At 36.7% G+C, this 13,230-nt stretch overlaps 1 protein-coding gene across 1 annotated transcript; it reads right to left on the minus strand.

Moving 5' to 3' along the window:
- Positions 1-2,024: 2,024 nt before the first annotated feature.
- LUM (lumican) lies at positions 2,025-13,009 on the minus strand. The gene is made up of 3 exons (XM_010133758.1): positions 12,831-13,009; positions 9,191-10,087; positions 2,025-3,048 (listed from the first exon to the last, which is right to left on the minus strand). Exons 2-3 carry the CDS (start codon positions 10,065-10,067, stop codon positions 2,894-2,896), a joined length of 1,032 nt encoding a protein of 343 aa, XP_010132060.1. The 5' UTR covers positions 10,068-10,087; positions 12,831-13,009; the 3' UTR covers positions 2,025-2,893.
- Between the last annotated feature and the right edge of the window lie 221 nt (positions 13,010-13,230).

Consider the following 13,230-nt stretch of genomic DNA (forward strand, 5'->3'; position numbering starts at 1 on the left):
TAGGGAAAGGACCCTGCCAGGTTCCTTGCACCAGAAGGACAGGTGTAATCAACCTTTACTCAACTCCTTTCTTGATCCATTTGACTATGTTGGGCTCTATAAAGCAGCAGAGGGCATATAGGACAATTTATGCTTCCAGAAATTCATGTGAATCACTGCCTGTTCGTTCTAGAGAACTTCTGTAATTTAATCTAATATGCAAAATGTCTTTTAAATCAGAAAATACTTGTTTATTTGAAAGGTGACTCTATCTTTGCGAATGGCTGTGCAACATCCTTGCAGACCAGTTCCTGAAACTTCATGGGTAAATTTCTTCTCTCTTGATATTGTATATTGAAATTGCTTTTCATTACATTAGTAACAAAATGCCATTCTTATGTCTGCTTTCAAATTCACGTCCTTGCAAAAGTTCTTGATTTTTGTAAATTCTTCCATACAAAACTTCACATGAAAGTGTCATAACAAATTTACATAATTTGACCTGACAGAAGGGGCAAGTATTATTGTAAGTAAATTGTATAGCTATGCTATAGGCTGCATATTATGTAGCCCTAAACGGAGTTTAGTTCAGGCTAATTTACCCACCCCACTGTCTCCATGCTACTGCAGCTGTGTTATTATCTGTTCATGTCTGATGACTTTTAAATAACATGTTTGCACAGGTACAAGTAAATATTTTATAATATGATCAAGTTAGGTGGGAATGGGGATGTAGGCATCATATTTTTTAGTATCCAGAATGCTGAGAGCTTCATAACCAAGATCTATCACCTTCCCTTCCAGGAAGGGCAGAAATTACAAGTTATGGTGAATAATTTTCCAAGTTTTATTAAGTATTGCCAGACACCTACATTTCTGACTAGTGCCTAGAAAACAATTCATGTAACTTTCACAAACTGAGAACTACGGTACGTGTATATTGTTGCCTATTTCTTTCTGTGAGATACATAGAGGTTGGGAACTTAGTATTTATAATGATTTAACCCAATTCATTAACGCAGAAGCAGAAACCTTGATTCACTGAAAAGAAATCTGAAAGTAAGAATAGATTTCTGTCCTGTTTGCTAGATCACAGATATATGGTGATACATCTCAGTATCACAGTGTGCTCTAGAGGTCTTAGTGTTCAGTATATTTTCCTGTGAAGGGGGCAATTGGCTTACAATCCCTCTGGAAATGGTTGTGTGCTGTTTCCCATATCTTCTTCTATTCTTTGGGAATTTTTGCATGCACTTCTGTTTTTCTTCTTCTATGTTACAATGCCAAGGTGCTATTCCATAGTGATTCCCACTCTGGTATACATTCAGAAAGCCTCAGCTTTAGACTTTATTCTTCTATGAAAGTTCTAGCTCACTTGTAACAAAGATTAATTTTGATCATTCCTTGTGCAGATAAAAAAGCAATAATAATTATGAATTCCAAAATGACCAAAAAAAAAAAAGAAAGAGGGAAATATTTATACTGTCTCCTGCATATCCTTTTTTGTTTTAGTTCCAGGTTTCTTTGTGAATTGTGTATTGATTCTGAACATCTGGAACTGGCAATGTGATGACTAAATGTTTTGGTGTGGGCTGTTTTTCTTTTTCAGAGGTGATAGTTTCTGCTTTTGCTATAGAAACTAGAAGAGTTTCTGTCTGAGTGTTTAATAGCCCAGTAGTGTAAAGGAAAATAGTACCCGTGGGATGATCTGTGTTTGCAAGGAAGACATTTATAGCTCTCAGTTACTAACACATTCATTTTAGTGTGTGTTCCAGGCTGCTGACAATACTTGGACTAGTCATTCCCAAAGAGAATATCCTACCATCTCGCTATCATGAGTAGCTAGGGCTGCATTTTACTTATTGCCTATGGCTTCTGAGAGAATTAATTGTCCTTTTAACAATACTGAGAAATTAATTTGCGTTCTTTCATAGTGCTGTGTCTCCCATACCACCAACTCCATAAAGTATCAGCTTAATGGCCAACACAGGTGCAGTGAAGTATGGTAAATTAAAAGTTTACAAACATATTGAAACGTGAAAGTGGAGAAAACAGTTTATTTAACCTTACAACAAATTTTAATAATAATAGAATAGCTTAGATTATCTTAACCTGATTTTTTTTTTTCAATTTATAAAGACTGAAACATAGTTGACAATGATATGGACACAAAAATACTATTTGCTATGTTTTATTTTCTACAATCTGGTTAAAAGTAGCATGCAAGTAATTGAATAAAAATACTTGTATATATGAGTTATTTATAATAACAATTATACCAGCAATGGATAAAAATCTTACCACGAAAGTTTAAATGAAAGTATGGCAAGAAGAGTAAACACTTTTTTAACCTGAAGAAATGTTTGTTTCCCTGTTATCTTTCACATATTCCGTTAATTTAATAATGTCATGGGCTCTGAAAACATATTTTCATACTTTCTAAATTGGTCTTAGACTGTTAAATCATTCTTTCATTTGTAATTGATAACAATATACAAAAGGCATGAATAATTAAAAAAGTCAGATTGATTAGAGAAGAATCTTGTATTTACACTGGCTAGCCCACACTGGTCAGCACTCTGATGAAATCCACCTGACTTCCACGTATGTCTGGTACCAGCTGGCACGTATTGCATGCCTGGACATAGACTTCTATCAAGATGAATACTTTTCATCAACTTACCTAGCCAGACAAAGGCATATTTTGAGTCACTTTTGGTCATTCTTGTGCTTTCTAAATACAACTGTTCGTAAAAATATGCACATTTCCCTAAAGTTGCCAAGTGCATGCTAAATATTAACAAACAGAATGGATAATACACAGATTGACACTTTTTTTAAAGGCATATCCTAATTTTCAAGAGCTATCATGACGCAATTCCTCCTCAAAGGAAGCTGGATGCTGCCAGGTATCTCACTCCAGTGAAATCTCAGCAGCCACCCGAAGGCAGTTGTACATCTCATGTGGCAGGTCAGCCCGAGTGAGATTGTTTCCATCCAGACGTAAATGTGTGATCCTGGAATAGGTCATTGGCCCAACCACCTTACAGAAGCTGCTCAGTGGGAACTCTGAAGCAAAGGGAACATAAATAAGAGAAAGCATGAATAATTAGGACAAATAGGACAAACTTGTTATTTTTCTGCTTTTTTTAACTTGGAAATTGTGAGCACAAATTTCTTCTACTTTTCAATATTTTGCATGTCCATTGATGTAATTCCCCATGAGTTTACTGGAACCTGAGGGGCTTCTGGTAGGAGAGGTTCTTTCCATTAGTTGTGACAGAGTCAGAATTTCAAGACTGAGTTGTTCAAGTCTAATGTGGTTCCAGTACCCACTTGATTTTTAAGCCTTCAGATGTTGTATAGAGGTCTAATCTGGCATTTAGAAAAACAAAGACAGGAATTAATCTCCAGTAAAACTGGAGATGTAAAGGGAGGAATCAATCATGCTGAATACATTATGATAGAAGGGTCAAACAGTGCTACATAAGATATTGAAGGAAGTAAAAAGGTTCTGAAGAAATTGAAACCTTGATATGACTTTACCCTTAAGAACAGGTAGTCCAATGGGTTTCTGTGTCAAATATTATTTTGGATTTTTCATTTCAATTTACTAGTTTCAAAATTAAACTTGGGGCTGGGTTTGGGGAGGAGTTTTACTTTTAAATTTTACAGTTGAACCTTTCTAGAACAGCAGGATTAGAAGGTGAGTATAAATGTAAAAGATATTTTTAAAAATATTTGTATTTATTTTAATTTATATATGGTGGATATGTAGCCTCTATTCAGCTGAAGTATTATTTGGTTCGCATAATATCAGGCAGTTCTTGAATGAAAAACTCTGTCTTGTATCTTATTAACAGTATTAACTGTAAGCTAGAAATTACATGAAGTAGAGAAATTCTCTGCTCAGTGTACATAAGCACACACAGGTACATATTCTACACCTTTGACATGCAGAGAAGATCTATCTTCAAATGAGAATATATATGCAAATAAACCTGATGTCCCCTGTGTCCCATATTGTACAACTCTGCAAAGATGGTCCTTTATTCTCACTTGTTCCCTTGAGTCAGACAGAGGATCAGTCTGCTATTAGTCATTACTAAATAAACAGTCTCAGAGGGGCCTTTGAAATCAATTGAATTCACAGAGAAAATATTTTAAAAGGACTTCTTCAATGACCAGTATGCAGACAAATTTCGTATCTTCAGTTTCTTTTATGTTGCAAAGGATTAGCGCTCAGTTTCTGAGAAAGCAAGGTAGTCTATTCAAAATCAAATGCCACCAATCATGGATCATTCATGGACTTCTGAAAACACCACCTTATATATCTTTTCTGCATGACTGTTTAACTCATCTAAGAAAATGTGATGATCTACATCATGTATTATGTTGTATTCCTAAAGGAAGTGGAGGAAGTATCTTTCATAGCTCCACTTTAATCGGCTTCTTTCAGAACTGGCATTACAATAATTGCTCACACTGATGAAGCATGACCTGATTAAACTAGGTATAAATGTACACCCATCTGTACAGGCAGGTATTTAAGCATGAGAGCATCAGTAATTTTTTGGACACAGAGATACGGTGTTGAAAAATGGGTAAAGATTTGTGATTCATAAAGTAAGTTGTTTTGAGAAGGGATTAAGGAAATGTATTTCAAATGTTAGATCTTGATCACCAAGATTTGCTTGTTTAAAGCAAATCAAAACAATTTCCTATATTTTGTATACTGTACAGCCTTCTTTTGGAAGGGTGAGAGATAAAATGCATCCTGAATGGCACAATTTATTGGGCTATTCATATGGCAATATAGTATAATTTTAAGATTGCAGACCAATTCTGATACTGTTCTGATTCAGAATAAAACAGCTGAAGTGAACAGATGATTTCTGTGAGTTAGGATCCCAAAAGAGATGGTTATAGGACTGGATCTATGTGGTATTCTGCTGAATGAAAACAAGTTTCTGAGACTTTGAATTCATTTCCTTGGCCTACAGGCCATACCATTAGCTATCTAGGTCCAGTTCTCTGCAGATTGTTTAAGTGTAATTTGTAAAGATTAAAATAAACATGAATTCTAATACAGATTTTTTTTCCGTTTTCTTGTCATTCAGGATCAACATGCTGAGTATAATTTTGTTGAAAGACATTTAAAAGCTTTCTAAATCTACTTACTAGTGTTTTTCCATATTAATACTTTTGAGCTTCTCTTTCACGGGCACCCCCTTGCCGTGGGGAAAGAGCTTAGGAGCCCTTGTGAGGTTGAGAGCTGTGCTGGTGGTGGCATGTGCCTCCGGTGCCACACAAGTCTCAGCTGAAGGGTCAGACAAAGTGTGTCCACGGGCAGGATGGGCTCACTAGCCTTCGGGCAGCCATCCTAGGAGAAGGACAACTCTGACTCCAAACCTGGGCAGATGGAGCTCGTTTAGCCTTGTAAGGCATCCATCATCTAAGAGAAGGACACTCTAAACAAACCTACGACCCGAGGACTTCGCTGTCACCGTCCAAGCTCGCTAGGCCCTGGCAGATGAACCTCAGGTGTAAAGGGTGGAGCCAGTTCCGCGCACGCTGCGCCTCACCTAAAAAATCCACCACGTGGGCCCGAAGGGTGCGCCCACGTTTGCAAAGTCCTGTAGCACCATCAGGGCGCTTGCAGTAAACATCGGGAAAACCCTTCCCAAATCTTCATTTACAAAGCCAAGCCACGATGACTTTTGAGCTTAAATACTACCATTTGGTTGCAAAACAAGGTATGCTTATACAAGCAGGGTAAATGCTTGACTGCTCAAAAGATGTAAACTTCTAGCACGTAAACCACAAAATTTATCTGTGTTACCAGAATACTCATCTGTGACGACTAGTCATGAGACTGAAACTACGTGAGAAGTGGATGCAGATCTAGTCCTCACAGAAGACAAAGGAAGCCTGCCAAAAATTTCAATGGGATTTGGCTCCAATATTTGGTGCACACTGTTTGCACTTGGGTATTAATTATTCATGCAGTCCTTGTAATTGTCAGGTGTTAGAAGCATATTAAAAACGTTTGTTTTCTAATTGCAGCCTTCACTAGCAGAAAATAATGTAAGCAGGTCTCGTGAATGCTGTTGATGTCCTGTTGCCTATTTGATCTCTATGAGAACTGCAATCTGTGCAACTAGAGCACTGTTGCATGAAATATGTCAGCAGCTTCCTCCTTTATTACACTTACTAATGTTGCAGTTGAAATGTCTCCCTAAATTTTTAATATTCAGATTCAGAGGAAGTATATCTGGAATTTTGCCACTACTGTGGCATTCATATTTTCCCAATGGACTAGAGGAGAATATATGGCCCCTTAACTGTCCTCTGGAACATTTTCATGTTCTCCCTTCTTACACTCCATTCACACAGAACCTTCTTGCTGAGGTTTCATGTGGAAGCAACAACTCTTGCCTTAATCCTATACAAGTACAAAGGAAATACAAAGTCCACCTGTATATATATATGTTTATATATAATCCTAATGACATCTTAAAGCATGGTAGGAAACCACCATTGTTATTAAACAGAAAATTCCACCCTTAAATTGCTAAAAATGTTAAAAAAAGAAATTTCAATTTAGAAGATACAGTTTAGGTTTGAGGTATGGGGGAAGCAAAAGCTTTTATAAATTTCCCACAGTTCTGTGCTAGCTTGGAGTTCCAACTAGCTCCAAGTACAGTAAACCAAATATACAATTGATAGCTAACTTATATTTGATACAATGGATGTGCTTCAATTTTCAATATAATGGATGTGCTTCAATTTATTAGTTAGAGATCAGAGGAGTTGCTCTGAATTTGTCTTTGGTCCAGTATGCTGTCCACTTTGCCTGCTGCTCCTCACATCACAGATGAAGACAGGATATACTGAAGTGAAGCCCATTCTGCTACGATTTTTTTGTAATGTGCATATTCATCAACTTTTGTTTAAAAAGCTCAAAGTCACTCAAATGAGATTATTTCTCAAACAGATAATTTTTTATGTATGGCAATAGATAATTAGCGTGGCAAGCCTGGGATGAAATTCCTGGACAATAATTTAGAGAAATATTTCCTTTCTTTCTAATATCAAAAGGTTTGGAAACAGATTGCTCTTTCTTAGGCAAGTATAAATGTTAGTTGCTAGCCTAAAGGTTCTTGAGGAAAAAAAAAAAGAGACAGTAACAAATTAATAACTCTGGAAAAATATGTTAGGTTTCAGTATAAGATATGCAAATTTTAAGCTATGTAAGCCTAATCCGGAAGATTATACCTCTTGTACGTTTTAGGAGAAATTATTATTACTCCTAATACAGAAGTCTCTCCCTCACAGCATGGTATGGAAGGGAAGATGGCCTTGTTTAGAGTTATCCTTACACAAATCTGTGGCAAATTACAATATTTTGTTAAAAAAAAAGAAACTGATCATTTGTTTGAGGCTCAAATACTCAGAGGTCAATCAACTCCATTTTTAGAAAGACTAAGTGCTCATAGCTGTAGGTCAGGTGTAATGAATAGCGAACTACAAAGGCTTTCATTGCCCTGTATCTGGTACTTCATTAAACTGAAATGCCTGTAGTTAACTAAATTTTTTTCCCACATTGTCAGTTAGCATCTTAGGCAACACCATATTATGCTTGTGGAATTGGATAGTCAGGAAAATTTATTATTGACGTCTACTAGATTTTATGGTTAAGCGAAAACCGGTAAGTCAGAGTTCTCTTGCACCAGTCTGTAGTGGAGCAGTAGACGGTGCACACCCAGTACTCACACCATTCCCATTGGCTGCTGACCAGTACACTAGAAATACAGCTTTCATTGCAAAATTAAATTGTTGCTACAGTCCTTGACTCAGAATTCCTTGGAAACGTGAATGGAAAGCAAACTCCGTACCTGGGTATCTTGCAGAAGGCTCAGAACAACCACTCTAAGCAGGGAAAACTCCCTCCTGTACCTCATGAGAAATTAAATATCATGGTTAGCTCTTTCAGGAAAAGGAGAGTCTCTGTCAGAGTTCTACAGGTCACTGTATGTGATGCCTCAGGTGGGAAGAGTTAACTCATTGTTTTCCCTCATCAAAACAAGCAACTGTGATGTAGTAGGGAAAAAAAATCATAACACTGAGGAAAATGTGAAGCGTAATAAATACAAAACATTTCAAAAGGTCTTGCCCTCTCTCTGTAAGATCTGCACTAAAAAGCATTTGGCTTTAAAGGCTACATTTGAATGGAGTTATCTATGTATGGAATAGCTAACACTGATATCTCAAACCCCGGCTAGCAAGATGAGGTAAGTCCTCCTGCAGAAACACTGTTATGTCTGACAGATCTGCCTCTCCATCAGAACCACCACTGACACAAGTGCAGCTGGAGAGCTTCTGATGTGATGGTGAGGCCTCTCCAGCTCTCCAACACCTCTCTGCTCACTCCAGGCTTAGGACAGCCTCATAAAAGCCCTGTCTCACTAGCAACCTCCATGACCTCATGCAAGGTGTGACAACTACTGTCTTCACAAGGAACACTTTTTCAAATCATGGTTGAATGGAGACAAGCTTGCCACCTGATCATATGATGTGGGAAATGGGAACGAAAAGAAAAACCAACAGCGTCAGCTCTTTGGATTTCAAGATGGGTTTGGAGTGATACTGCATGAGAGAAGGGGGAAAGAACAAAAACCAGCTACTTTGTTGTAGCTGGGTCTTGTGCCTGATACTATAGGAATTTTTTGTCATCTTCCTCTCTCCTCCCTCCAGCACTTTCACTACCAGCCTCCTAAAAGGTTATGCATGCCGTAATCAGATCCTCAGCTGATATCTGTCCTTTTTTGGCAATTTATGAATTCTGAACCTCTTCTACATTGATCAAACTTTGTTGTATAAACAAAGTTGTGTAAGTTGTACAAGACAGCTCCACTTGTATAAGACAACTCCACTGGTTTCTATGGAGTTACTCTAATTTACGTGAGGTGAGAATTTGACCAATAATACACGAAAATGTGAAAAAAGAAATTTCTCTCTTTAAGGTTAATTTGAGTAGCTATCAGAAAAAAGTCTGTCTTTTGACATCAGTGTGGACAGCAGTCAGAGAAATGTCCATGTGCTAACAGTCTAACCAGTACCATTTCTTCAGTCTGGTTGATCTACTTGCATTGACCACCAGTGTCTAGAGAGTGGTAAATATTAATGAAAATATGCAAATTTAACTCACTGTTAATTTTGTTGACTTGGAGGTAGAAGTTTTCAAGGTTCTCACTGACGGTTGGAATGCTCTTCAGCTGATTGAAGGAGAGATCCAACTCAACCAGTGATGTGATATTGAAGACATTGCCTGGTATTCCAGAATCTGTTAATTTGTTGTGAGATAAACGCAAATATTGCAGGGCTTTAAAACCTTGGAAGTACTCATCGGGAACATTGGAGATCTGATTATTATCAAAATACAGCATGAGTAAGGAGTGAGGCAGTCCTGTTGGTAGCTTTGTAAGTCGATTGAAGCTTAAATCAAGATACAAAAGGGAATTCAGGCCTTTAAAAGCCCCAGAAATAGAATCTGCTTTCAGCTGGTTGTTCTGGAGGTGAATGACAGTCAGATTCACCAACCCCTCAAGTGCACCAGGATTGACTTTTGTGATCTTATTGTGACTTAACTGCAGGTCATCCAGAGTTTTGGGGAGTGGTCCAACAGCTTCAGTCAAATTGTTGTAGTTAATGTGAAGTTTCTTCAGATTCTTTAGTTTAGAGAAGACTCTTCCCTTAATTTTTGAATTTTCCAAATGATTGTGATCTAGGATCAGCCACTCCAGGTCTGTTACATTATCAAATGTGTTCTCTTCAATGCCTTCAATCATATTGTTTCGAAGATAAAGGTATTTTATTCCATTTGGTACAATTGGAATGGTTTTCAGTTTAAGATTGTCACAATACATGGCAGAAGGGTAGCTTAAAGGACAGTTGCATTCTGGGGCACAGAATGCTGAAAATGGCCCGAAAGGATCATAACCATAATCATCTGCAGGACCATAGTCATATTGGCAAAAAATGCCGCTAATCAATAATAGAAAGACGGGTAAGGAGTTTAAAGTCATCTTTGCAATGTATCTTGTTCCTGTATGGTGAAAGGGAATAAAAAAGTTACAACTTTAATTTTTTATCTCTTTCAGCAATATTTGAATTTTTACCACATAAAATTATCATTAAAAACTAATTAAATTAATTGTAAAAAGCTATTAATGTATTAATTTGCTAGTATTACATTGTTATTACTCTAAATGTACAGTCCCTGTCTTGCCATAATCTGGCTTTGTAATGCAAAATTGCAGGCCATTCTGCTGCTGTAAATAAAGCATTCTCTATATCTTCCTGCATGTGTCGCAAGAAGGATGATAAAGTCCAGAAGATGCCTGTAGCTTGAAATATTTTCTCCTCATGCATCATGTCTGCTAAAGCATAGTCCACTAAGTTTCATATTCACCTAAAGAACAAACTAATAGACATATGGATCTACAGTGGATCTGAACTGTCTGAATTTCAGATAGTGCAAATATTCTTGTAAATTCTGTATATAACAGTAAATGTGTTGATTACATTATATGACCATTCTAAATCAATAGAACAATAAAGCATTGGCTTCACATACTTGGTGTTCCAGTTCACATACAGCAAAAGGACACCCTTGGGGATGTTTTGCTGTGACCCGGTGTGTGGTCTCAGCTTACTTTTTAAGGACAAAGTTTTTTCATCAGATAATGCTGATCTGCGAAGATTAGTATCTTGCTTTTTTTACTTACTACCTGGATAGATGTTGTGTTGGAAAAGTAGGTCGAGCATCACTGAAGTCAGTGAGCTTGCTTTGATTTTCACCAGTAAAAGACAAGTGTTGGTGTACTCAGCTACTCTTTAGAGCATGAGATGATCAAGAAAATCCTTAGAACTTTCTTGTACTCAAGTAATTGCAGAAAGTTTGTGAACCCTGTAAACAGACCACCATCACTGATCTCAAATCCAGGCAATTTTCCAGTGGGATAAGTTAGTCTTGCTATTTGCATTGTTTACTGTTACATGGAAAACATAGTGTTAAAGTGCAGGGACATAGTTAGAAAGTCTTCCCTAATTCTAAATTTACTTGCTTTTATTGACTTGACAAAAGCCACATCACATTCTAGTCAGCTAGTACCTGGTACCTCTAGGCAGGGCACAAAGATTTTTTTAAAAACGTTCTCATGTTATTTCCAACAACCCACAAAGTCCCTCTGCTAGATATTAAGCTGTCCCTGAATAAGGAGGACGATTGCATATCTTTTCCACGACGTTGGTCTCATCACATTCACCCAATTACAAACCATAAGATATAGCAATCACTGAAATATGAGTTATCACAGTAACTTCCTTTGGCTGTTCTTCATTACTGCATGAGAACATGGAAACTCAACCTTCAGTCCGCTGCTGGTGTAAGTAAGTACAGCTCCTCTGAAAGCAGACACTACAGTGACACAATTCAGCTCAGAATCTGGTCCTATTTAGGCATTAAACATCAAGGATGGGGGACTAACTGCTTCTGTATTCAAAGTATAAGGCAGAGTGACTACACTCTTTGGCCTTACAGTGGCATTTTTACACATCTGCATAATTTTATAGTCTTGCTGATAAAGTAGCATAAGCAACCTATTTTAAATTAAAATTCTATTGTTTTTCTAGTTTAAAAAAAAATAATGCTAAATTTTGTTGTTTTTATCATAGGCTGACAGTTCTTTTAAATAGTATACAATGCTTAACTGCTCCGCAGAACCCTGGAAGTAATTTTAAAAGCTAGATAGCAAGAGTTTTGAATTATTTTATCAACATTTTAAAATGTAGATGACAGTTCTGTACTGCAAGGGCATATGAGCATGTGTGTGACATAAAACAGCAAAGTACAAATGTAGTGTAGTTAAATTATTTTATTAATGGATTTCTTGTTCATGTACCTAAATATTTCTTTGTCAGAAGTGTGAAATGGAAATAGAGCATGTACACATGCTTGTTTGTTGCACTGAACTATATGAATCCAAGAGATAAAATCAAAATACATTCTTAAACATTTACCTTATAACATAAGCAGGCTTGAACTAATTGCTTGTTTTTGTTCTAACCAGTTATGTTGTAAAATACCTGTGAAAATATTTGTGAAGTTGCTCAGGCAACTTGCCAAAACATACTAAAAGGCAAATCCATGATTTGGGTAAAATGCTTACTACAGTAGAGCAAAACCTATTCTAACTATTTTGGAGTTAGTCTATACTACCTCAATTCTACAGCTGTTGTGAAACAAGATAAATAGAGGCTTATCATTCTATCAGCCTTGAACTAAATATACCTTAATTCTGCATCATAACATCTTACAAAGTTTGCAGAGATTTAATCTTAAAAAGTTTATACAGTGTATTTTAAATGTGCTTTAAAATTAAGTAAAAATTTCAAAATACCTATAATTTTCCTCTCATTGTTTACTTGATTCATTTATTTAAATATCAAGATACCCTGTCTTTTTTAAAATGAAACAAAATGATTTAACAAACGGAGTCTGTGGAGTTCTTACTAACAGATTATGAATGAACAAGTAAGCAATGAGTAGTCATACAAATTTCTTTGTGCTCTTGTGAAGTAGAATAAAACAGACTAAAAAAGTACAACACGGATGCCCAAAATATGTGAGGTTGTTTTAAGGAAACTGAGAAAGTGAATCCACTAAGCAACTCTTGATTTGTGTTCAATTTACAAATTGGCAAACTTATCCTGACATGTTTCACGTTCCCATTACAGCTACGTTTAACTAGCTGAACATTACAGTTAAAACATGCAGCACCACTTACCTTACTGCCTTGAAGCTGCTTTCCTTAATTCCCAGAGCAGATGCAATAAGGGACTGTATCAACCAATATATGCTGTAAACAGTGTCAGGAGGTAAAAGTCTGCCAGATCCTCTGTGTTACAAGAGGAGGAAAAAAAAAAAAGCCCTAGTCACGCTGTTCCCTGAAGCTGCTATGTCATCATGGTGATCTTGTGGTGTGGCATGTACAAAAATGCAGCTCTCTAATGAAGTGCAGGTGGATACCATATTTTGTGCAAGGACAACCCATCTGTTATTCCTGAGGGATGAGAGAATGATCAGTGTTTCACAAACCTGAGAAAGTTTCAACCACTAGCCATAGCTTTGTATCAGGAATTTTTGCATTTTAGAGGGAAAACATTTTAGATTGTGAAAGAAATTAC

Source organism: Buceros rhinoceros, unplaced genomic scaffold (genome assembly GCF_000710305.1).
Source record: "Buceros rhinoceros silvestris isolate BGI_N320 unplaced genomic scaffold, ASM71030v1 scaffold10913, whole genome shotgun sequence".
NCBI lineage: Eukaryota > Metazoa > Chordata > Aves > Bucerotiformes > Bucerotidae > Buceros > Buceros rhinoceros.

What these genes read in the sequence shown, in the direction of transcription:
- LUM (XM_010133758.1), bottom strand. Translation starts at nt 10,067, where the DNA reads ATGACTTTAAACTCCTTACCCGTCTTTCTATTATTGATTAGCGGCATT. An exon ending in CCAAGTCAACAAAATTAACA is followed by an intron (nt 3,049 to 9,190) that starts GTGAGTTAAATT and finishes CCTTTGCTTCAG; the next exon opens with AGTTCCCACTGAGCAGCTTC.